The sequence below is a fragment of the Macaca fascicularis genome, chromosome 20, assembly GCF_037993035.2.
Source record: "Macaca fascicularis isolate 582-1 chromosome 20, T2T-MFA8v1.1".
Classification (NCBI taxonomy): Eukaryota; Metazoa; Chordata; class Mammalia; order Primates; family Cercopithecidae; genus Macaca; species Macaca fascicularis.
Window position 1 is genome coordinate 54,700,539 of NC_088394.1, and position 26,024 is coordinate 54,726,562.

General features: G+C 44.5%; 1 protein-coding gene across 10 annotated transcripts in view; it reads right to left on the reverse strand.

The window, feature by feature from the left end:
- CNOT1 (CCR4-NOT transcription complex subunit 1) overlaps positions 1 to 26,024 on the reverse strand; it is a 111,720-nt gene that overhangs the window by 75,646 nt on the left and 10,050 nt on the right. For all 10 annotated transcript variants that reach the window (XR_012428873.1, XR_012428872.1, XR_012428874.1 and 7 more), the window contains exon 2: positions 7,657 to 7,932. Coding sequence is in view for 7 of the 10 variants with exons in the window: in XM_074027146.1 (XP_073883247.1) it covers positions 7,657 to 7,758 (102 nt within the window). In the remaining 3 variants the exon portion in view is untranslated. The remainder of the gene's footprint in view (positions 1 to 7,656; positions 7,933 to 26,024) is intronic.

Below are 26,024 nucleotides of genomic sequence, written 5' to 3' on the forward strand. Positions count from 1 at the left end.
TTTCTGACAACATTATCTGTTACAAAAAGAAAATAAAACAGAGCTTGCTAATATTGATGCAGGGGGTTATCTCAGAGACCTTCTAAGGTGAGACCTGTGAGCTGAAACAACCATAGATACGGGTGAAGAAAAAACAATCCAGGGAGAAGCAAAAACCTAGAGTGCAAAAGCACAGAAACAGAAAAGAACTCTGAAGATAAGAAAAAAGTTCAGACGGAATCAGGGGGCCAGATCATGGTTAATGAATACACTGACTTGTCTGAGACTGTGTTATCAACCTAAAAAATAGAAGGCACATTTCATCACACTGTCAATGGCCAAAGAATAAAAAAGTTTCAAGCTTTTGCTTCACTAGGATCAGCAAAGATTTACTAAAATCCCGTTATCCTTACATTTGTTTCTTGCTTAATTTTTTTCCCATGTGAATTATACAATAAAAACCTGGAATGAATATTTTTAAGAGGCAGAATACGTTTTCAAAGTTAACTACGCACCGGGCGCAGTGGCTCACGCCTGTACTCCCAGCACTTTGTGGGGCCAAGGTGGGCGGATCACCTGAGGTCAAGAGTTCGAGACCAGCCTGACCAACATGGTGAAACCCCATCTCTACTAAAAATACAAAAATTAGCCGGACGTGGTGGCGTGCTCTCCTAATCCCAGCTACTCAGGAGGCTGCGGTTGGAGAATCGCTTGAACCGAGGAGCCGGAGTTTGCAGTAAGCCGAGATCGCGCCATTGCACTCCAGCTTGGGCAACAAGAGCGAAACCCGTTTCAAAAAAAAAGTTAACTATGGAGATACTCCATTATTTGTGTGGCACATATGTTTGATACACTCTAAGTCTTAATCCTCCCTCATGTGTCTTCTTTAGGTCAAATAGTGTCTACCATTCAATATGATTTTTTTCAACCATTCCATATAATTTTCTAAATCTCTGACATCATAGACTTATTTGCTAATATCCCTCTTAATATGTGGCTCCTAGATCACAATATGTTTTACTACAGTCATAAATCGAAACATTATAGAAATACTGCAAAAAGCCTTTGATATACTTAATTTTTCATATAGCCTAAGATTTTGCTACCAGATTGTAAGGTGTTTAATACAGTTTTTTAATTATTTTACTAGTCCCCCCTTACCAACTGGTAGAATGGTTTCTATTTTAAGCAAAACTGTGTAGGGCTTAATTTCAGAGGAATTAAGGGGACTGAGGCAGGCGGGTCACCTGAGGTTGGGAGTTCAAGACCAGCCTGATCAACACGGAAAAACCCCGTCTCTACTAAAAATACAAAATTAGCTGGGCGTGGTGGCGCATGCCTGTAATCTCAGCAACTCTGGAGGCTGAGGCAGGAGAATCGCTTGAACCCAGGAGGCGGAGGTTGCAGTGAGTGGAGATCACGCCATTGCACTCCAGCCTGGGCAACAAGAGTGAAACTCTCATCTCAAACCAAAATCAAAAAAACAAAAAAAGAAACGCAGACACAGAAGGCCACATATAGTACGATTCCATTTATATGAAATGTTCAGAATATGCAAATCCATCAAGGCAGAAATAGAATAGTGGTCACTAAGGGCTAGACGGAGGAGGAAAAGAATAATGAGTGCAAATTAACCCAGGTATTTCTTTCTGAGGTAATGAAAATGTTCTGAAATTAGATAGTGGTTATGGTTGCACAACTTTGTGAATCTAAAAAACTACCAAATTATGTATTTTAAAAGGGTGAATCTGGCCAGGCGTGGTGGCTCATGTCTTTAATCCCAGCGCTTTGGGAGGCCGAGGCAGGTGGATCACATGAGGCCAGAAGTTTTGAGACCAACCTGGCCTACACGGTGAAACCCCATCTCTACTACAAACAAAAATAAGCCGATGTGGTGGTGCACACCTGTAATCCCAGCTACTGCGGAGCGAGAGGCTTGGAAATCACTTGAACCCGGGAGGCGGAGATTGCAGTCAGCTGAGATTATACCACTGCACTCCAGCCTGGGAAACAGACCAATACTGTCTCATTTAAAAAAAAAAAAACAGGCTGGGCATGGTGGCTCATGCCTGTAAGCCCAGCACTCTGGGAGGCCAAGGTGGGTGGATCACCTGAGGTCAGGAGTTTGAGACCAGCCTGGCCAACATGGTGAAACCCCGTCTCTGCTAAAAACACAAAAAAATTTAGCCAGGCATTGTGGTGGATGCCTGTAATTCCAGCTACTCGGGAAGTTGAGGCAGGAGATTGTCTTGAACCCAGGAGGTGAAGGTTGCAGTGAGCCAAGATCGCACCATTGCACTCCAGCCTGGGAAGCAAGGTGAAACTCCATCTCAAAAAAAAAGAAAAGAAAAAGAAAAAGAAAAGAAAGCTGGGCACAGTGGCTCACGCCTGTAATCCCAGCATCCCAGCACTTTGGGAGGCTGAGGCAGGTGGATCACAAGGTAAGGAGTTCAAGAGCAGCCTGGCCAAGAGATGGTGAAAACTCCATCTGTACTAAAAATACAAAAAAATTACTTGGGCATGGTAGTGGGTGCCTGTAAGCTACTCAGGAGGCTGAGGCGGAGAATTGCTTTAACCCGAGAGGTGGAGGTTGCAGTGAGTGGAGATCGCGCCACTGCACTCTAGCCTAGGAGACAGAGCGAGACTCCGTCAAAAACAAAAAAAAAAGGAATTTTTACAACCTGTGGATATTTCAATTTTTTAAAATGTGAAAAATAAAGGAACCAATAAAGAAAAAAAAGAGGAAGCAGACCAAAACAAGTCCAATCACATTTTATAATTTGTTTTAGAGATGCAAGTCACAGCATTTTATTCAAGTTAATCTGTTTCATTCAATAATCTACCATATTGTTCCCTGCACCACTATTACTGTCAGTATTCTTCTTCGGAGATGACCAGGTTTTTAAAATCTGGCTTGAATTTCCATAATGCCTAACTCTATGATCAAAAAAATTTTGTGGCCGGGTGCGGTGGCTCAAGCCTGTAATCCCAGCACTTTGGGAGGCCGAGACGGGTGGATCACGAGGTCAGGAGATCGAGACTATCCTGGCTAACACGGTGAAACACCGTCCCTACTAAAAAATACAAAAAACTAGCCGGGCGAGGTGGCGGGCGCCTGTAGTCCCAGCTACTCGGGAGGCTGAGGCAGGAGAATGGCGTGAACCCGGGAGGCGGAGCTTGCAGTGAGCTGAGATCCGGCCACTGCACTCCAGCCTGGGCGACAGAGCGAGACTCCATCTCAAAAAAAAAAAAAAAAAAAAAAAAATTTGTTTTCCATCTCAAAAAAAAAAAGAAAACTCCATCTCAATTTAAAAAAAAAAAAAAATCCTTACCAAAAAGCAACCCCTTAATCACAAGATAGAGGAAAAGATTAAAATATATTTGCAGAAATTTATCTTCCCTAGAAACAATTCATAGTCCACAACCTCTCAGAGTTGTGCTTTACTTGGGGACTTTATTTTGGGGAGGGGGTTCTCATAAATGTTTGCTTAATAAAAATAACCTGCCCCACTGTATCATGGAAGGGAAATGAGGACTAGTCCCCAGAGAACAAGCAGGCCGTCCTCCAGGGAAGGGGTCCTAATGGCTCCTAGGGGTGACAGAGTCAGTGATCCTGCCTCTCCAACCAGTCACCAGTAATAAAGTATAACCAGGTGAACGGGAGAGGCCGTAACTAGCCAGATAACCCACGGGCCAGAATCTCTAAAACAGGAATGCTTTTGTGTTTGAGTAAGAAAGAGGTGGAAAGAGATACTTTTGAAGAAAGTTACGGAGAATAGAAAAGTATGAAAAGCATAAAGGTTTTTCACCACAGAATCCACAGAAAGGTATCAAAGGCAGTCTTGTACTTTTCTTTTGAGATGAAGGTACCCCAAATGGGTTGTGCAATTTTCACATAAAAACTGGAATGATGGCCGGGCGCGGTGGCTCAAGCCTGTAATCCCAGCACTTTGGGAGGCCGAGACGGGCGGATCACGAGGTCAGGAGATCGAGACCATCCTGGCTGACACGGTGAAACCCCATCTCTACTAAAAAATACGAAAACTTAGCCGGGCGAGGTGGCGGGCGCCTGTAGTCCCAGCTACTCGGGAGGCTGAGGCAGGAGAATGGCGTAAACCCGGGAGGTGGAGCTTGCAGTGAGCTGAGATCCGGCCACTGCACTCCAGCCTGGGCGACAGAGTGAGACTCCGTCTCAAAAAAAAAAAAAAAAAAAAAAAAAAAAAAAAAAAAACACAAAACAAAACCAAAAAAAAAAAAAAACTGGAATGATACTGAACAAGTGAAATTGAAATCAGTTTCCCTCCTTTGTTCAATGAACACTGATACAGCACCTGTGTGCAAGGCAGTGGGACAAGTGCTGAAGGGAAAAGTAAAGCTGTCTAAGATGTGGCCCTTAGCTGAAGGAGCAATCTAGCAGTGCCATCAGACCCCTGCACACTACAGAGCATGGTGTCAGGGGCCAAGTGGCGGGAAGGACCACTTCCAGCTGCAGCATCCAGGATGGCACTCTGCAGTCCTTCCCTCTAGGTTCTCAGCATGTGCTCCATGCCTGTGTGACCACTCAGCCTGCCACGTTCTGGGAACTTGCTCATCTTCCTTATCTTTCTCTATAGCATGAGAAATGTAAGTTTGAAAGGATAAAATCCTACCTCACAGGTACCTAATAAAAGTGTATGGAATTGATGTACTGTGGAAGTGTCACTTTATCTTGTTCCAGCAAGGTAGAAAAATAATTGGGAAAAGAGAGGTAAATAGTGGTGGTGAGGGCAAGGTATTCTCATCAGAAGGTGGGGGCAAAGGTATACATACTAAAAAGTCCATTTACGGCTGGGCGCGGTGGCTCACACCCGTAATTCAGCACTTTGGAAGGCCAAGGCAGGTGGATCACGAGGTCAGATCGAGACCATCCTGGCTAACACGGTGAAACCCCGTCTCTACTAAAAATACAAAAAAATTAGCCGGGTGTGGTGGCAGGCACCTGTAGTCCCAGCTACTTGGCAGGCTGAGGCAGGAGAATGGCATGAACCCAGGAGGCGGAGCTTGAAGTGAGCCAAGATCACACCACTGCACTCCAGCCTGGTCGACAAAGCGAGACTCCGTCCCAAAAAAAAAGAAAGTCAATTTAACATGTGGCTTACCCCAGAGGACACAAGGGTCCTGATAATCAAGAACCATAAGAAGGTAACTGGAAGTCCTCTTGCCAAATAGGACTGAACAGCTAAAATCTTTTTCTATTTCTTTTTTAACAACTGGTCAGGCCGGGCGCGGTGGCTCAAGCCTGTAATCCCAGCACTTTGGGAGGCCGAGACGGGCGGATCACGAGGTCAGGAGATGGAGACCATCCTGGCTGACATGGTGAAACCCCGTCTCTACTAAAAAATACAAAAAACTAGCCGGGCGAGGTGGCGGGCGCCTGTAATCCCAGCTACTCGGGAGGCTGAGGCCGGAGAATGGCGTGAACCTGGGAGGCGGAGCTTGCAGTGAGCTGAGATCCGGCCACTGCACTCCAGCCTGGGTGGCAGAGCGAGACTCCGTCTCAAAAAAAAAAAAAAAAAAAAAAACAACTGGTCTATTCAAGCTCAACCAGGGCATTTAAAAAGAAAAAGATTAAAAAAAGGACTAACTAGCTTAAATAGCTTTGAAGGACAATTTCTAGAAAGTACAAAGATTGGCCGGGCACGATGGCTCATGCCTGTAATCACAGCACTTTGGGAGGCCGAGGCGGGCAAATGGCCTGAGGTCAGGAGTTCGAGACCAGTGTGGCCAACATGGTGAAACTCCCTCTCTACTAAAAATACAAAAAATTAGCTGGTTGTGGTGGCGGAAGCCTGTAATCCCAGCTACTCGGGAGGCTGAAATAGGAAGATTGCTCAAACCCAGGAGAACGAGGCTGCAGTGAGCACCACTGTACTCCAGCCTGAGCGACAGAGTAAAACTGTCTCAAAAAAAAAAAAAAAATAGAAAGATCACTGGATAAACACTTCACCACCCTCCCCAACACACAAAAAATGTTGAGAATAAATGTAAAAGCGTAAAGAAAACTTTCAGCTATCTTGAGGTTCATTTTTGGCACTTTGATCTGTAAGCAATCAAACATGGAGAAACGCTATCTCAAAGAGGAAAGTCTGTAGGAACCATACAAGGACTCTCCCACATGACTCAGCCAGGCAAGCCAATACCTACTGCACGGGAGGGTGTGATGGTGGCCCACCAAGTACTGAGTGAAGGAGCCCAGGGGCCCAAGGCTCTGATAAAGGATACTCCAAGGCCAAAAGACAACTTATGTGAAGCAGTCCAGCCCCAGGACTGTGATCAGCAAGGGCAAGGGTCTGGCTGGACAGAAGTAGGTGGCAGCTGCACTGCTGGCTTCCGACTTCACTATCATGAAAAACCCAGACATGAAGTTGGTTGGGGACCATCCCCAATCCTGTTTAAGAAAAGCCTGGGAGCCAGGCGCAAGACCTCACGCCTATAATCCCAGCACCTTGGGAGGCCAAGGCGGGCAGATCACCTGAGGTCAGGAGTTTCAGATCAGCCTGGCCAACATGGTGACACCCCGTCTCTACTAAAAATATAAAAATCTGCCAGGCGTGGTGGCTCACACCTGTAATCCTAGTACTTTGGGAGGCCAAGGCAGGCAGATCACCTGAGGTCAGGAGTTCAAGACCAGCCTAGCCAACATGGTGAAACCTCATCTCTACTAAAATACAAAAATTAGCCAGGCATGATGGTGCATGCCTATAATCCCAGCTACTCGGAAGGTTAAGACAGAAGAATCGCTTGAACTTGGGAGATGGTGGTTGCAGTGAGCTAAGATCGCACCATTGCACTCCTGGGAAGCTGAACAAGACTACGTCTCAAAAAAAAAAAAAAAAAAAAAATTAGCTGGGTGTGGTGGCGGGCGCCTGTAGTCCCAGCTACTCAGGAGGCTGAGGCATGAGAATCGCTTGAACCCAGGAGGAGGAGGTTGCAGTAAGCCGAGATCACTTCTCTGCACTCCTGCCTGAGCGAAAGAGCTCAGGCTCCTCTGGGAGGCGGAGGTCGTGGTAAGCCGAAATTGCGCCACTGCACACTAGCCTGGGCAACTCTATCTCAAAAAAAAAAAAAAGTAAAGAAAGGAAAACCCTAGCTAGCAGGTTTCTCTGGGCCCTGAGCACCAGCCCAAAGACAGGTCAGACCTATTTTATAATTTCCATGGAAAATAAAAAGCTGTGAAAAATCTTTTTTAAAAAAAACATTGGGCTGGGCGTGGTGGCTCATGCCTGTAATCCCAGAATAAGGCCGAGGCGGATCACTTGAGGTTGGGAGTTCGAGACCAGACTGACCAACATGGTGAAACCCCGTCTCTACTAAACACAGCCAGGCGTGGTGGCACATGCCTGTAATCCCAGCTACTCGGGAGGCTGAGGCAGGAGAACTGCTTGAAGCCGGGAGGCAGAGGATGCAGTGAGCCAAGATCATGCCACTGCACTCCAGCTTTGGTGACAGAGTAAGACTGTCTCCAAAAAAAAAAAAGACTGGGCTAAGAGCTGTTTTACAGATGATGACAGAAATCACTTGAAATAAGGGGCAAAAGTTTGTTACCTTTCATGCAACATGCCCACATAAATGTGTGGTTTTCTTTCCACTGTCTATTCATTCCTTCAATGGCATTTGTTTTCTGGCTAGTTTACTTACATGCTGTATTTCCTGCTGGCTGGCTCGGTAATTTTTCTTGGTTAAATTGTCCACCAGGTAGCTGATTTGAGACAAGGCCAGCGAGAGCGAGTCAAGATTCATTGCTGGTTGGGGCGGAAGCAGGCGGCCGAGCCCGGCGCAAAATCACCATTATTCCCCTTTAGTCACCTCAGAGGCAGGTTAATGCTTTCTTTGTAATTAGGCTATATCTGGTATCTGTATAATATCTTCAGTTCTTCTTTACCAGGAGTCTTACTCTGTTCTGAAACATGGCACCTGTTTAAAAAAAAAACACACACACACAAATCCAGATTTTTAAATTAAAGGAAAAAGGAGGCTGGTCCAAGTACAGTGATGTTTACAACTAACTGATCACAACTAGTTGCAGATTTCTTTGTTCCTTGCCATTCCCACTGCTTCACTCGACTAGCCATAAAAAAAAATAATAATTGGAAGAGAATAGGGTTAAACTACCATCACCTCTGTGTTAGTACCTAAAATGTTACTAAGGACTTTAAAAAGACAATAAAGTAGCTCAACCACTGTTGATAAGAGATGCCAAGTTTCTCAATTAGGCAGGGCAGGTATAAAAATAAAATACGTGGCTGGGTGCGGTGGCTCATGTCTGTAATCCCAGCACTTTGCGAGGCCAAGGCGGACAGATCACAAGGGCAGGAGTTCAAGACTAGCCCGGCCAACATGGTGAAACCCGTCTCTCCTAAAAATACAAAAATTAGCCAGGTATGCTGGCGCATGCCTGTAATCCCAGCTACCCAGGAGGCTGAGGCAGGATTGCTTGAACCTGGGAGGCGGAGGGTGCAGTCAGCTGAGATTGCGCCATTGCACTTCAGCTTTGGGCGAGAGCAAGACTCCATCTGGGGGGAAAAAATATGCCTGTAATCCCAGCACTTTGGCAGGCCAAGGTGTGTGGATTGCCTGAGATCAGTAGTTTGTGACCAGTCTGGCCAACATGGTGAAACCCCGTCTCTACTAAGAATACAAAAAAATTTGGCCAGGCATGGTGGTGTGTGCCTGTAATCCCAGCTACTCAAGAGGCTGAGGCAGAGGAATTGCTTGAACCAGGGAGGTGGAGATTGCGGTGAGCCAAGATTATGCCACTGCACTCCAGCCTAGGTGAGAGAGCAGGACTCCGTCTCAAAAAAAGAAAATACTCAACCAAAGAGTTTCACTTTAGTAAGACAACTTGTAACACTTAAAATTTCTATTTTACCTATTTCAAAATAATTTCTACTATACCCTTTGGAAGCAGCAAGTGGAAACTTACTTGAAACTAAGGTTTGTGGAAAGAACATTCACCTCTCATTTTCAGACTCTCTTTCCATGGTATCTGCGACCTATTTATAAGACACTATGTATTCACTTTATTCTTTACGTTACTGCTTCAGAATCAGGTAGTTTGGTCTTATACCTTAGGTATTTGAATGGCTGTACAAGTAATGACTCCAGAAGCCAAATTGCGTCCTGCATTGTTGAAACTGTTCACTGGGAGAATTCAGAAAGGGAAGCCCAAAGTAGCAGTACAGCTAAAATGACAGGATGATTATCAGTTTAACTCCAGCCATCTACTGAATGACAACTATTCTCTATAAAAAGACAAATGTGGCTGTGCAGTGGCTCACACCAAAGTGTTTTAATCCCAACACTCTGGGAGGTTGAGGTGGGAGGTGGAAGGATTGCTTGAAGCCAGGAGTTTGAGAAAAGCCTGAACACCATAGTGAGAGCGCATCTCTATTTGTTGTTGTTGTTGTTTGAGACAGAGTTTCGCTCTTGTTGCCGAGGGTGGAGTTCAATGGCGCAGTCTCAGCTCACTGTAACCTCGGCCTCCTGGGTTCAACTGATCCTCCTGTCTCAGCCTCCCGAGTAGCTGGAATCACAGGCAACAGCCACCATGCCCAGCTAATTTTGTGTATTTTTAGTAAAGAAGGGGTTTCACCACGTTGGCCAGGCTGGTCTTGAACTCCTGACCTCATGCGATCCATCTGCTTCGGCCTTCCAAAACGCTGGGACTACAGGCATGAGTCATGGAGCCCGCATCCTGGCTAGTTTTTGTATTTTTAGTAGAGACAGGGTCTCGCCATGATGTCCAGGCTGGTCTTTAACTCCTGACCTCATGATCCGCCCTCCTCGGCCTCCCAAAGTGCTGGGATTACAGGTGTGAGCCACCGTGCCCAGCTACAACACCCATTTTTTAAGGAATTCACCAAGAACCACTGAAACACAAAAATCTCTGAAGGAAAGGAGCTGAGCTTATCCACAGCTTTGTGTTCTGAAGTCTACTTGCAGTTTCATTACAATCGAAACTCACCATGTAAGATGCAGTAAACTCAGGAAGATTAAAGCCCCTTTAAGAGGCCATTTAAAACCTTTATCTCTAACAGTTTCTTAATGTATAAAGGTTACATAGTTTTATCAAGACAAAGCAAAGGTAACAGTTTAATGTATAAAGGCTACATAGTTTTATCTAGACAAATCAAAGGTTCTACATATGCTACTGCTCCATACCCACCTAAAACAAACAAACAAACAAACAAACAAAAAGGCTTGTGCACTGTGGCTAACACCTGTAATCCCAGCACTTTGGGAGGCTGAGGCAAGAGGATCACTTGAGCCCAGGAGTTTGAGACCAGCCTGGGCAACATGGCGAGACCCTGTCTATTTAAAAAAAAAAAAAAAAAAAGAAGAAGTGAAATACTTTTAACAATAAAAAGATGATGGATAAACTTATTTTGTTCCTAATACGGCATTTCACTGGTCTCTCTAGTCTACTCTGATGACTTTTGGCTTCACAATATTGGAGTCCTTGAACTTTTCTTCTCTAGATTAACTTTCTTAGTAATCTACTTCAGTCTTTTTTTTTTTTTTTTTTTTAAAGACCGTTTCGCTCCTGTTGCCCTGGCTGGAGTGAAACGGCACAATCTCAGCTTTCGCTCTTGCCCAGGCTGGAGTGCAATGGCGCAATCTCAGCTCACTGCAACCTCCACCTCCCGGGTTCACACAATTCTCCTGCCTCAGCCTCCTGAGTAGTTGGGATTACTGGCATGCGCCATCACGACTGGCTAATTGTGTTTTTTTTTTTTTAGTAGAGACGGGGTTTCTCCATGATGGTCAGGCTGGTCTCGAACTCCCGACCTCAGGTGATCCGCCCATCTCGGCCTCCCAAAGTGTTGGGATTATAGGCGTGAGCCACTGCATCCGGCCTACTGCAGTCTTATGGCTTAAAAAATCATCTATAGGCCGGGCGTGGTGGCGCAAGCCTATAATCCCAGCTACTCGGGAGGCTGAGACAGGAGAACTGCCTGAACCTGGGAGGCGGAGGTTGCAGTAAGCCGAGATCATGCCACCGCACTCCAGCCTGGTCAACAGAGCAAGACTCTGTCTCCAAAAAAAAAAAAAAAAATCTATAAATTAGCCAGATGTGATGGTGCACATCTATAATCCCAGCTACCCAGGAGGTTGAGGCAGGAGAATCACTTAAACCTAGGAGGTGGAGGCTGTAGTGAGCCGACACTGTGCCACTGCACTCCAGCCTGGGCAACAGAGCGAGACTCTGTCTCAAAAAATAAAATAAAAGAATACATTAAAAAAAATTTTTAAGAAAAAATCATCTATATCGATAACTCAAAAGTTCTATCTTCAGCCCAAACCTCTCTCATAGTGTCCAAATTTGTATAATATAATCTCTACTTCACATCTCAAACATATCGTGTTCAAAAAAAAGCTCCTTGTCTTCCCCCCACTTAATGATGTCACACCCTGCAAAGCACTCTCCATCTCAGTTGGTGCTAATTTCACCCTTAAACTTACTCAGGTCAAAATCTTAAGAGTCCTCCTACTCCCTGTAGCCAATCTGACAGGAAATTCTTTTGGCTCTGCCTATAAAATACAACCAGAATCCAACCATTGCTCACAATATCCAAGCTATGATAAAGACCATCAATCTCTCACCTGGATTACTATGACAGCCCTCTAACTTGGTCTCCCTGCTACACTTGCTTCCTATGGTCTATTCTCAACACAATGTCCTGAGAAAAATAATTTTCAAACAAAAAACTCAAAATCGGCCAGGCGCAGTGGCTCACACTTGTGATCCCAGCACTTTGGAAGGCTGAGGCGGGCAGATCACAAGGTCAGGAGATCAAGACCATCCTGGCTAACACGTTGAAACCTCGTCTCTACTGAAAACACAAAAAAGTAGGCCGGGCGCGGTGGCTCACGCCTGTAATCCCAGCACTTTGGGAGGCCGAGGCGGGCGGATCACAAGGTCAGGAGATCGAGACCACGGTGAAACCCCGCCTCTACTAAAAATACAAAAAATTAGCCGGGCGCGGTTGTGGGCGCCTGTAGTCCCAACTACTCGGGAGGCTGAGGCAGGAGAATGGCGTGAACCCGGGAGGCGGAGCTTGCAGTGAGCCGAGATCGCGCCACTGCACTCTAGCCTGGGCAACAGAGCGAGACTCCGTCTCAAAAAAAAAAAAAAAAAAAAATTAGCCGGGCATGGTGGCGGGTGCCTGTAGTCCCAGCTACTTGGGAGGTTGAGGCAGAATGGTGTGAACCTGGGAAGTGGAGTTTGCAGTGAGCCAAGAGTGCGCCACTGCACTCCAGCCTGGGCGACAGAGTGAAACTCCGTCCCAAAACAAAAAACAAAAAACAAAAAACTCAAAACCCAGGCATGGTGGCTCACACTTGCAGTCCTAGCTACTTGTGATGCTGAGGCAGGACTGCTTGAACGCAGGAGTTCAACACTGCAGTTAGCTATGATCACATCACGTGCATTCCAGCCTGGGATAACATACCTAGACCCTACCTCTACAATTTAAAAGTGTATGTGTGTGTGTCTAGAACTCAGATGTGTCACCCTGTCCTCAAAACCCTCCACTGACTCAAAGAATGGAAAGAAGCCGAAGTCTTTAAAATGTCCAATGAATAAACAGTGGTTAGGTTAACCACTGTTAATGTTAACCTAACCACTGTTACTCTTCTGGCTTCCTCTTATACTCTTCTTCCCCTACTCAGTTCTGTCTGGCCACAGTGGCCTCCTTGTTGCTTCTCAGGTACACTCTCACCTTAATGCCTCTGCACCAAACTGATACGTCAGTCTGGAATGCCCTTCTTGTGGATAGCAATATGGCTAACTACCTCTCTTTAAGTCTTTACTCAAACATCACCTTCTCAGTGAAGACCACTCTGACTATCCTATGCAAAATTGTAATCCCCACACCCCTGCCCCATGCATTTTTCCACATATCAACTAACATGTATCATATTTATATTTTTCTTGTGTTCTCATATTAGGATATAAGTTACATACAACGATAGTAATTATTTACTCTGTGCCAATTTATTATACATACTTCATGTCCCATAGTAAGAACTCACTAAATATTTGTTCAATGAATAAGATATAAATTGAAGCTTAGGATTTTTTAACCTGTATTTTAACTCTACCAAAAAAACACGAAAATCCACTGAAATACTGCTAGTCATATACAACAATTACATGAGAATAGACAATAAGTGATTTAGCCTTAGTAGCATATACTACTACAAAGGTGTAAACAGCCTTCCAATAAACCTCTAGCATTATGTGTATACAGAGTTAGGTCACATGTCATTATTTATAGGCCATTTTTAAATACTGTAACAAAAAGCTATAGTCACTTTCCAACAAGTTCATCACAAAAATATTTATTTAGAGAGTTAATTATTTTAAGATCATTAAAATTGAGATTCCAAGATATTCATTCACTATAAGGGATTTGTAGTGCAGGATCATTCTATTTGTGTACTATTGGCTCTTTACATGCCAGGGACTCAGATAGTTTTAATGATTAACTTCATATCCAGGCCAAAGCCTTAAAAAAAACACTCCAAAAGGCCGGGCGTGGTGGCTCATGCCTGTAATCCCAGCACTTTGGAAGGCCGAGGGCGAATGACCTGAGGTCAGGAGTTGGAGACCAGCCTGACTAACATGGAGAAACCCCATCTCTGCTTAAAAAAAAAAAAAAACACAAAATTAGCCACGCGTGGTGGCATATGCCTGTAATCCCAGCATCCCAGCTACTTGGGAGGCTGCGGCAGAAGAATCGCTTGAACCCTGGAGGTGGAGGTTGCGGTGGGCCAAGATCGTGCCACTGCACTCCAGCCTGGGCAACAAGAGCGAAACTCCATCTCAAAAAAACACCACCACCACCACCACTCCAAAAATGGCTACCATTTCAACAAATCTCCTAATCTTCATCATTAAAAACACATATTGCTGGGTGTGGTGGCTCACACCTACAATCCCAGCACTTTGGGAGGCTGAGGCGGGTGGATCACCTGAGGTCAGGAGTTCGAGACCAGCCTGGCCAACATGGTGAAACCCCATCTCTACTAAAAATACAAAAATTGGCCGAGTGTGGTGGTGCGCACTTGTAATCCCAGCTACTCAGGAGGCTGAGGCAGGAGAATCCCTTGAACGAACCCGGGAGGCGGAGGCTAAAGTGAGCCGAGATCACGCCACCACTGCACTCCAGCCTAGGCAACAAAGCAAGACTCTGTCTCAAAAAAAATAAAATAAAATAAAAACACATATATACATCCTTCCAAAACTCCAGAGGACTTGTCATTATCATGCCACTGATATTTCAACATGGGAAACAACTATAATTCTAAGGAAAATAAGGTAACAGCAGCAATCGTACAATAAAAATGCTAAATCCTTTCCAAGCAATAAATTATCTATTTTTCTTTTGAGACAGGGTCTCTGTCACCCAGGCTGGAGGGCAGTGGCACAATCACGGCTTACCGCAGCCTCCCTGGCTCAGGTGATCCTCCCACCTCAGCTTCCTGAGTAGGCAGGACTACAAGCACCTGCCACCACACGGCTAATTTTCGTATTTTTTGTAGAGATGGGGTTTTGCCATGTTTCGCAGGCTGGTCTTAAACTCTGGGGCTCAGCGATCCCTCTGCCTAGGACTCCCAAAGTGCTAGGATTACAGGCATGAGCCACCGCACCCAGTCAAATTACCTTGTTTCCTTAAGTCTTCTCACAGCACTTCTCAATTAAACAATGTACAGTGCAAATAAAAGGTCACTGACATTTGACAATAATATACTACAAGTCAACTGCTACCTGAACAATGATATCAAAAAATTTACCAACTATATGCTTACGATAATATAAAGTAACCAAGCACGGTGGTTCAACACCTGTAATCCTAGCACTTTGGGAGGCCAAGGCAGGAGGATCACTTGAGCTCAAGAGTTCAAGACATGTCTGAGCAACATAGTGAGACAGTGTCTCTATAATTAAAATATAAGAAATAAAAAGTAAAATAATAGCTGGGTGAGATGGCACACACTGGTACTCCCTGCTACTCAGAAAGCTCAAGCAAAAAGATTGCCTGAGCCCAGGAGTTTGAGGCCAGTCTGGGCAATACAGTGAGACCCCATCCCTTAAAAAACAAAAAATAAGGCCGGGCGCGGTGGCTCAAGCCTGTAATCCCAGCACTTTGGGAGGCCGAGGCGGGCGGATCACAAGGTCAGGAGATCGAGACCACAGTGAAACCCCGTCTCTACTAAAAATACAAAAAATTAGCCGGGCGCGGTGGCGGGCGCCTGTAGTCCTAGCTACTCAGGAGGCTGAGGCAGGAGAATGGCGTGAACCCAGGAGGCGGAGCTTGCAGTGAGCCGAGATCGCGCCACTGCACTCCAGCCTGGGCAACAGCGTGAGACTTCGTCTCAAAAAAAAAAAAAAAAAAAAAAAAAAAAAAAAAAAAGTAAAACAGCAACTGAGGGGAACAAAGATTGTACAAGGCCATTCTCAGTACTTTTCCTAATACTAAAATACTATAAATCACCCAAATATAAATGAGTGTAAAGATTATCTTCAGGCCAGGTGCACTGGCTCATGCCTGTAATCCCACCACTTTGGGAGGCTGAGACGGGAAGATCACCTGAGGTCAGGAGTTCAAGATCAGCCTGGCCAACAAGGCAAAACCCTGTCTCTACTAAACACACAAAAATTAGCCAGGCGTGGTGACAGGCACCTGTAATCCCAGCTACCAGAGAGGCTGAGGCAGGGAGAATCGCTTGAACATGGGAGGCAGAGGTTGCAGTGAGCTGAGATCACGCCATTGCACTCTAGCCTGGACAACAGAGCAAGACACAGTCTCAAAAAAAAAAAAAAAAGATTATATTCATACATGCAATGGGACACCCACCCAATATGCTTAATGTCCAATTCAAATATAGTTTTACCATACATAAACCACTACCTACTGCAGAGCTGGGGGGAAAAAGGATTATAAAATGGCATTCACATTTTCACTAGAGAACACTATACAATATTACTAATTGTCTATTGAACATTCAAGCTAAAAAGAACCAAGAGCAGCTGTGGTACATAGTTTGCTAAATGTCAACAAAAAAGTATACTCATGACACTAAGTCGCTAAGTGAAAAGCTGCAGAACTCTTAAATAGCATGATCCCAAATAAGGTCTCGATTAACAGTAGTTACATAGAAGCTTTCACTTAAAATCCCACTAAAAAAAGGTCCAGAAATCTACACACCTCCAAAAGTATAACACATGGATGGTATTATTTACTGTAGCAGTATCTGTCAGAGCATGAAAGATGGCTGGCGAGGACTAGGTGACTGGTGAATAAACATCCTGGACAGTGTATATAGTCATGTGTCTTTGTTTAAGCACTTGTATATACACTAACTTTTGTTTGTATACATGCACACATATATATAGTTGCCTTTTTGTGAAAATAATAAACTACAAGCCTATGAAAATGGCTATCTGAGCTGGGCAAGGTGGCTCACGGCTGCAATCCCAGCACTTCAGGAGGCCAAGGCAGGCAATCGCCTAAGGTCAAAAGTTTGAGACCAGCCTGGCCAACATGCAGAAACCCCATCCCTACTAAAAATACAAAATTAGCTGGGCGTGGTGGCACATGCCTGTAATCCCAGCTACTTAGGAGACTGAGGCAGAAGAATCGCTTGAACCCACGGGGTGGAGGTTGCAGTGAGTGGAGATCATGCCATTGTACTCCAGCCTGGGGAACAAGAGCGAAACTCCATCTCAAAGAGGAAAGAGGAAAGAAGAAAGAGGAAGGGAAAGGAAAGGAAAGGAGAAAGGAAAGGAAAGCAAAGCAAAGGGGCTATCTAAAAGGGAATGGGTGAGAAAAAAGGAGAAGAGACAGAAGTCAGAACAAAAATTCACTGATTATATCTTTTATTTTTGGTTTTGATTTATTTCTGAGCCATGTAAATATAATGCATGATTGAAAATTTTAAGAAAAGGCCAGGCGCGGTGGCTCACGCCTATAATCCCAGCACTTTGGGAGGGTGAGGTTGGAGGATTACCTGAGGCCAGGAGTTCAAGACCAACCTGGCCAACATGGTGAAACCCTGTCTCTACTAAAAAATACAAAAAAATTAGCCAGGTGTGGTAGCAGGCGCCTGTAGTCCCAGCTACTCGGGAGGCTAAGGCATGAGAATCGCTTGAACCCGGGCCATGGAGGTTGCAATGAGCTGAGATTATGCCATTTCACTCCAGCCAGGGTGACAGAGAGACTGTCTCAATTTAAAAAAGAAAAAGAAAATTTAAAGAAAAATAAACTAAAACAAATAAACCTGAGTATCCAATCTGTATTACAAAACACAGTGAACCAGGCACGGTGGCTCACAATGTAATCCCAGTACCATGAGAGACCAAAGCAGGCAGATAACTTGAGGTCATGAATTCAAGACCACCCTGGCCAACATGGTGAAACCCTGCCTCTACTAAAAATACAAAAAATTAGCCGGGCATAGTGTCACGTGCCTATAATACCAGCTACTCGGGAGGCTGAAAATTGTTGAGCCTGGGAGGTTGAGGTTGCAGTGAGCCAAGATCGCATCACTGCACTCCAGTCTGGGTGATGCAATGAGACTCTGTCTCAAAAAACAATAAAATAAAATAAGAACTAAAAATAGAACTATCATTTGATCCAGCAATCCCACTACTGGGTATCTGTCCAGAGGAAAATAAGTTATTATACAAAAAAGATACTTGCACACACGTTTATAGCAGCACAATTCGCAACTGCAAAACATGGAACCAATCCAAATGCCCATCCATCAACGAGTGGATAAACAAACTGTGGTATACATATACACACACAACGAAGTAGTACTCAGCCATAAAAAGGAATGAATTAATGGCATTCGCAGCGACCTGGATGAGACTGGAGACTATTATTCTAAGCGAAGTAACTCAGGAATGGAAAACCAAACATCATATGTTCTCACTTGTAAGTTGGAGCTAAGCTATGAGGATGCAAAAGCATAAGAATGACACAATAGACCTTGGGGATTCAGGGGGAAAGTGTGGGAAGGGGATGAGGAATAAAAGACTACAAAGTGGGTACAGTATACACTGCTCAGGTGATGGGTTCACCAAATTCTCACAAATCACCACTAAAGAACTTACTCGCCGGGTGCAGTGGCTCACGCCTGTAATCCCAGCACTTGAGGAGGCCAAAGCAGGTGGATCATGAGGTCAGGAGTTCGAGACCAGCCTGACCAACATGGTGACAAACTCCATCTCTACTAAAAACACAAAAATTAGTCAGGTGTGGTGGCACACACCTATAATCCCAGCTACTTGGGAGGCTGAGGCAGGAGAATCGCTTGAACCTGGGACGGGGAGGTTGCAGTGAGCCAAGATCTTGCCACTGCATTCCAGCCTGGATGACAGAGAGAGAGACTCTGTCTCCAAAAAAAACAAAAAAAAACTTACTCATGTAACCCACACCACCTGTCCCCCAATAACCTATGGAAATAAAAATTTTGGAGGGGTGGGATAGAGTTTCGAGCTTGTCACCCAGGCTGAAGTGCAATGGCGTGATCATGGCTCATGCAGCCTTGCTCTCTTAGGCTCAAGTGATCCTCCCACCTTAGCCTCCCAAGTAGCTGGGACTACAGGTACATGCCACCATGCCTGGCTACTTATTTTATTTTTTTGCAGACACGGGGTCTCACTTTGTTGCCCAGGCTGGTCTGGAACTCCTGAACTCAAGTAATCCTCCTACCTCAGCCACCCAAAGTGTTGGGATTATAGGCATGAACTATTTGGCCAGAAAACATTTTTAACTGGAAAACTGTACTATTCCCATTCCTTCTTTTATCATGAAGGAATATCCTTCTGGGATCACTTAGGGTGAGATATAAATAAAATATATATATATATTATAATACATTAACATATTACTAATAAACATACAAATACATCATTATCTACTAAAGTGAGCATTCCTAACAACTCAAACATTTGAGCCCTAACTATACACCATGTACTCACTTTAGGTATTATAGAATACACGAAAGAAAACATTGACCAAGAGTCTTAATGTAATAAATACAGACTTTACTATAATGCTATTCAACTAAGGCAGCTATGTATAAGAACTGGAAAGGGGGAGAGAGGGCAATATTTAAAATGCTGATTCCTGGTTGGGCAAGGTGGGCAAGGAGGCTCACGCCTGTAATTCCAACACTTCAGGAGGCTGAGACAGGTGAATCACTTTAAGTCAGGAGTTCAAGACCGGCCTTGCCAACATGGCAAAACCCCATCTCTACTAAAAATACAAAAAACTAGCCAGGCATGGTGGTACACACCTGTAATCCCAGGTACCCAGGAGGTGGGGGGTTGCAGTGAGATGAGATCGCACCAATGCACTCCAGCCTGGGCGACAGAGCAAGACTCTGCCTCAATAAAGAAATAAATAGGCGAGGCGTGGTGGCTCATGCCTGCAATCACACCACTTTGGGAGGCCGAGGTAGGTGGATCACTTGAGGTCAGGAGATTGAGATCATCCTTGCTAACATGGTGAAATTCTGTCTCTGCTGAAAATATGAAAAATTAGCCAGGCATGGTGGCAGGCGCCTGTTATCCCAGCTACTTGGGAGGCTGAGGCAGGAGAATCGCTTAAACCCGGGAGGCGGAGGTTGCAGTGAGCCAAGATCGCACCACTGCACTCCAGCCTGTGCAACAGAGCGAGTCTCGGTCTCTAAATAAATAAATAAAATGCTGACTCCTAAGCACCACCCAAGACCAAGAGAGTCAACACTGCTGGAGAAAGGGAGTACAGGCTGTTTTAAACTCCCCAGTCAGGCTGAGCATGATGACTCACGCCTATAATCCTACGGCTTTGGGAGGCCGAGGTGGGTGAATTGCCTGAGCTCAGGAGTTTGAGATCAGCCTGGGCAATACAGTGAAACCCAGTCTCTACTAAAATACAAAAAGTTAGCAGGGCGTGACAGCGTACACCTGTAGTCCCAGCTACTAGGGAGGCTGAGGCAGGAGAACTGCTTGAACCCGGGAGGCAGAGGTTACACTGAGCCAAGATCACACCACTGTACTCCAGCCTGGGCGACAGAGCGAGACTCCATCTCCAAAAATAAATAAATAAAATAAATAAACTCCCCAGTCAATTCCTGAGAACCACTGACCTAAGGAGCAGTGTCAGGTTCTTCCTTGCTAACAGGTTTTAGAAATATTTAAGAAGCCGGGCGTGGTGGCTCACACCTGTAATCCCAGCACTTTGGGAGGCCAAGGCGGGCAGATCAGAAGGTCAGGAGATTCAGACCATGGTGAAACCCTGTCTCTACTAAAAATACAAAAAATTAGCCAGGCACAGTGGTAGGCACCTGTAGTCCCAGCTACTCGGGAGGCTGAGGCAGGAGAAATGCATGAACCTGGGAGGTGGAGCTTGCAGTTAGTCGAGATCACACCACCATACTCTAGCCTGGGTGACAGAGGAGCCTCCATCTCGGGGGGGGGAAAAAAAAAAAAGAAACATTTAAGAAAAGGATACTGTAGTTTGATGCAATCTCTTCTTTGGGGACAAGGAATGCCCCTCACACCTCCTTTTTCTCCCCTTAACTCCCTCCAACTGAACCAAAGACATCTATTTGTTTGTTTTTTCCTTTAACAGAGGTGGTCTTGCTCTGTTATCCAGGCTGGAGTCTAGTGGTGTGACCACACCTCACTGCCAACCTCAAACTTCTAGACTCAAGTGATCCTCCCACCTGAACCTCCCAAGTAGCCGGACCTACAAGAACATGCCACCATGCCACGCTGCAAAGACATCGATCTAAAGGCAGTTTGGTTTCCCACAGCACTGATGCCAGCAATGTTCTACTACCTATCTTGCTCTACATTTAAATATCAGGCACTTTAAAAAGACAAGTAGGCAAGACCCAAGGCTGCCAACTTCCAATACTAATAAAAAATACAGAATACTTACACCAACTAAGTTTGACCTTGAAAATTCGTGACTTCCAAAGCAGCATTCTGACCTAAAATAGGTCAATCTGAGCCTTGTCTTTTTTTCACTCTCCTTCTGCAATTATGAAAATGTTCTACATCGGACAGGCACAGTAGCTCACGCCTGTAATCCCAGCACCTTGGGAAGCCAAGGAGGATGAATCACCTGAGGTCACCAGTTCAAGACCAGCCTGGCCAATATGGCGAAACCACATCTCTACTAAAAGTACAAAAATTGGCCAGGCGTGGTGGCACGCACCTGTAATCCCAGCTACTCAGGAGGCTAAGGCAGGAGAATAGCTTGAACCCAGGAGGTGGAGGTTGCAGTGAGCCGAGATCGTGCCACTGCACTCCAGACCAGGCGACAAGAGCAAAACTTCTATGGAAGGCTGATTATACACTTACTGATATTAACTACTTCTCCAAGAGGCAAAGATTCTAGATTTATGAGGCAGTTCCAAAAGGTTGGTTCACTTATTAAAATCTTAGTTATAACTACTGTGTACATAATAGGATAACTTATGCAAGTATAATAAATACTAAGTAGAATTGGTCTAAGCACTTTACGTGTTTATTTAATCCTCACAACTCAAGGGTGATATTACCCAAACTTTACAGATAAAGAATAGTTTAACTTTCAGATAATAAGTAGTATAATTTTGAAGATATTGAGCAGTAGAGGTTAAGTTTTTTGTTTGTTTTTGTTTTTGAGACTCGCTGTGTCGCCCAGGCTGGAGTGCAGTGGCATGATCTTGGCTCACTGCAACCTCCCCCTCCCAGGTTCCCACGATTCTCCTGCCTCAGCCTCCTAAGTAACTGGGATTACAGGCGCGCACCAACATGCCCGGCTAATTTTTTTTTTATTTTCAGTAGAGATGGGGTTTCACCATGTTGGCCACGCTGGTCTTGAACTCCTGACCTCATGATCTGCCCACCTCAGGCTCCCAAAGTGCTGGGACTGCAGGCTTGAGCCACCACATCTGGCCTAGAGCTAAGTTTAAAAAAAAAAAAAAAAAACCAGCAAAAATCCTCGTATTATAGTTTCAAAATCAATTTGTACAAGTCTAAATAATTGTTTTAATACCAATTCCTGCTATCAGTAAGCATCTCCACCCTCACAGAAGAGCTTTCAGCCCCTAAACCATCTGTATTATACTTCTGCACTGAATACTTAGGAGTCACCTTTTAATTCATTACTTTTTCTCCAGGCAATGACCAACTCTTTAAAAACTATCAACTGAAAGCCTAAATATACATCAAAAGGGCGCTGATTAAGTAAATCATAAAATGGCATACTATGTAATAACTAAAAAAGGGATCCAGCCGGGCACGGTGGCTCACGCCTGTAATCCCAGCACTTTGGGAGGCCGAGGTGGGTGGATCACGAGGTCAGGCGATCGAGACCATCCTGGCTAACGCGGTGAAACCCCATCTCTACTAAAAATACAAAAAAAATTAGCCGGGCCTGGTGGCAGGCGCCTGTAGTCCCAGCTACTCAGGAGGCTGAGGCAAAACAATGGCCTGAACCCAGGAGGCAGAGCTTGTAGTGAGCCCAGATTGCAGCACTGCACTCCTGCCTGGGCGAAAAAGCGAGACTCTGTATCAAAAAAAAAAAAAAGAGAGCGACCCATAAATAATAGAAATTATCTATTGAGGGGGAAAAAAACGGTCACGTAACAGTGGTCTATTTAGATTATGTTCTTATATACACAAAGTATCTAATAAGAATAACTTTTGAAAAGTTACATAAAATAGTTGAGAAAGGAATTGAATTTTTTTTTCCAAAGTAGAAAATTAACTCTCAAAACCAAAAAATATTACATCAGAAGCTTTGCATATTCCAAGACTCTCTATGCAAAATCCCAACCTATGGAAGCCATTCACCTCACTCACTGTAGAAAAGAGGTAACACAGATGGCCTGAGCCTGCTGTCCTTAGAAAGGCTTGCATAGTTGGCCCTTGACTGGTCTCTGATAACTTTCAGAAGAGTTCCCAGTGGCCTGAGCTGGGCTCACTGTGGCCTCTACCTGCCAGGCTCAAGTGATCTCCTGCCTCAGCTTCCAGAGTAGCTGGGACCACAGGCGTAAGCCACTACATCAGACTAATTTTTTGTATTTTTACTAGAGACAGGGTTTCACCATGTTGGCCTGGCTGGCCTTGAACGCCTGGCCTCAAATGATCTGCCTGCCACGGTCTCCTAAAGTGTTGGTCAGCCACAGCAGCGGGCCTGTATCCTTTGCTATTAAAAAAAAAAAAATCATGGTCCTGGCTGTCTGTCCTCCTAGTGAATTACCAAACCTGCAGGTGGACTTGGGGACTGCTCCCAACACTCTCGCCCAGCTAGTGGCAGAGATGAAATATCTTCTGGAGGTAAATGGGACCCAAATTGTGGATTTCCTGTCTAGCACATGGAGAATCCATTTAAGAATTTTGAATCTTATCACGAAAATGATCTGGGAAGCTATTTCTATTGGTTTGGGTCTGTTTTAGTTAACAGGGTGATGCAGAGATGGACTAGATGCTCACCAAACTGTTTCCTCTTCCTGGCTAAAAAATTAGAATACATTTCTCAGCTTCTCTTGTATTGGTTTGGCTGCAAGACTTAGTTCCTAACCCACAAAGTATACACCAAATACGGTATGTGGCACTTTCAGACCTAGCTCATAAAACCTCACTCATGATTCTCTCATTTTTCACTATCTGCTCGATGAATAAGCCCCAAGACCTAGAGGAGGAGGATGTCACGATATGACAGATGAAGGCAGAGTTCTTGAGTTATTGCACAGGATCCTCAATGAAACATCCTCAATGAAATTTGCACAAACATCCTCAATGAAAATTATTTGAGGAAGAAATACATTTTTACTCTGTTAAGCCGCCGTTATCTTGGATATGTTTTAGGCCTGTTTTGCCTAATAACAGACAAAATGGTCAAATGAACATTTTTTAGAAGTTACTCTTGATGAGAAATACCAAGAAAGGAAAGATAAGGTCACAGGAAAGCCATGAACATGGAAGGAAAAGAGAAGCTAATGTACTCAAGAAACAGCAGGCCAGACACAGTAGCTCACATCTCTAATCCCAGCGCTTTGGGAGGCCAAGAAGGGAGGACGGCTTGGGGCCAGGAGTTCAAGACCAGCCTAGGCAACATAGAATAACCCCATCTCTACTTTTTTTTTTTTTTTTTAATTAGCAGGGTGCAGTGGCAAATGCCTGTAGCCCTAGCTACTAAAGAGGCTAAAGGGGGAGGACTGTTTGAGCCCAAGTGTCCGAGCTTGCAGTGAGCTATGATCAGGCCACTGTCCTCCAGCCTGGATGACAGAGCAAGACACTGACTACCAAAAAAATAAAAAGTAAGAAATTGCAAGGACTCTTGTTTTTTTTGCTTGTTTTTTTTAGAGTCTTGCTCTGTTGCCCAGGCTGGAGTGCAGTGGCATGATGTTCAGCTCACTGCAACCTCGCCTCCTGTGTTCAAGCAATTCTCTGCCTCAGCCTCCCAAGTAACTGGGATTATAGGCACCTGCCACCACTCCCGGCTAATTTTTATATTTTTAGTGGAGACAGGGTTTCAACATCTTGGCCAGGTTGGTCTTGAACTCCTGACCTAGTGATCCGCCCGCCTCGGCCTCCCAAAGTACTGGGATTACAGGCGTGACCAACCGCGCCTAGCCGAGTTTTGCATTTTCATAGTGAGGCAATGAAAAATTCAAATCTTGTTTCCAGTCCTCCAAAAAATTGCTGTGGAAAAAACCTTATTTGCTTTGGTCACAACTAAGAAAACTCTATCCAAATAAAAGGTTGGGGGTAAAGATCGATCTCCCTAATCAATTCAAGGAATTGCCAAGATGTAAATAGTTAACTCTGTAGACTACTAGAGTTAGTCATGATATTCTAAAATCCAATGCACAAATGAAACTAAAATCCTGACCTACATAATGAACCACCAATGATAGATCTATCTTTTCCTCTCAAATGTTACTTGCTCATTCAAGCAGTACTAAAAAAAGAAAAACCAAAGAGTATTGATTTCCAAGAATGCTATATTCTATCAATTTACCCACTGTAATAAATGAAGCACTATTCAATTACAGTTCAACTGTATGTATGCACTGGGGAAAGGGAGACTCCTTACTCACTATGAGACAGAAAACTTAAAAAGGCAGTGTAGGGTGCACATAAGTGAAACTGGACAAGAATGGCAAAAAATCAATTTTGCTTAAGGAAATTAGGGACTTATAGATAGTACATCTGAGTTTGGACTAGAATGATAAAGTTTTGGTAGAGATGACATTCCAGATGTAAAAAGACAAAGAGGCTGGGTGCGGTGGCTCACACCTGTAATCCCAACACTTTGGGAGGCCGAGGTAGGCAGATGACCTGAGGTCAGGGGTTCAGGACCAGCCTGGTCAAGATGATGAAACCAAAAATTAGCCAGGTGTGGCATGGCAGGCGCCTGTTATCCCAGCTACTCGGCAGGGGATAAGGCAGAAGAATCATTTGAACCCGGAAGGAGGTGGTTGTATGGCAGTGAACCAAGATCACAACACTACATTCCAGCCTGGGTGACGCAGCAAAGACTTCGTCTCATTTAAAGAAAAAAAAAAAAAGGACAAAGATTTTTGGGGGACCACTGCTTAACAGTCTTTTCGCTATAACACAACACAGTAGTACCACAGGGAAGGAGGAATCAACACTTATAACTTCAGATGAAGGTATTAGAATGACTTCTGAACAAAGAAAGGATATTTTCAAAGTAATAATTTAGGTGGAATCTTGGCAGAAATATAAAAAATTAACTGCATTCTTAGAATCTTTTACAATCAGACTATCCACATATTATTTTTGAAATAAACCCAAAAACCAATGATAAAGAAACTACAACGGAGATTAGTTAGAAAGTTATTTCAAGGCCGGGCGCGGTGGCTCAAGCCTGTAATCCCAGCACTTTGGGAGGCCGAGGCGGGCGGATCACGAGGTCAGGAGATCGAGACCATCCTGGCTAACACAATGAAACCCCGTCTCCACTAAAAATACAAAAAAATTA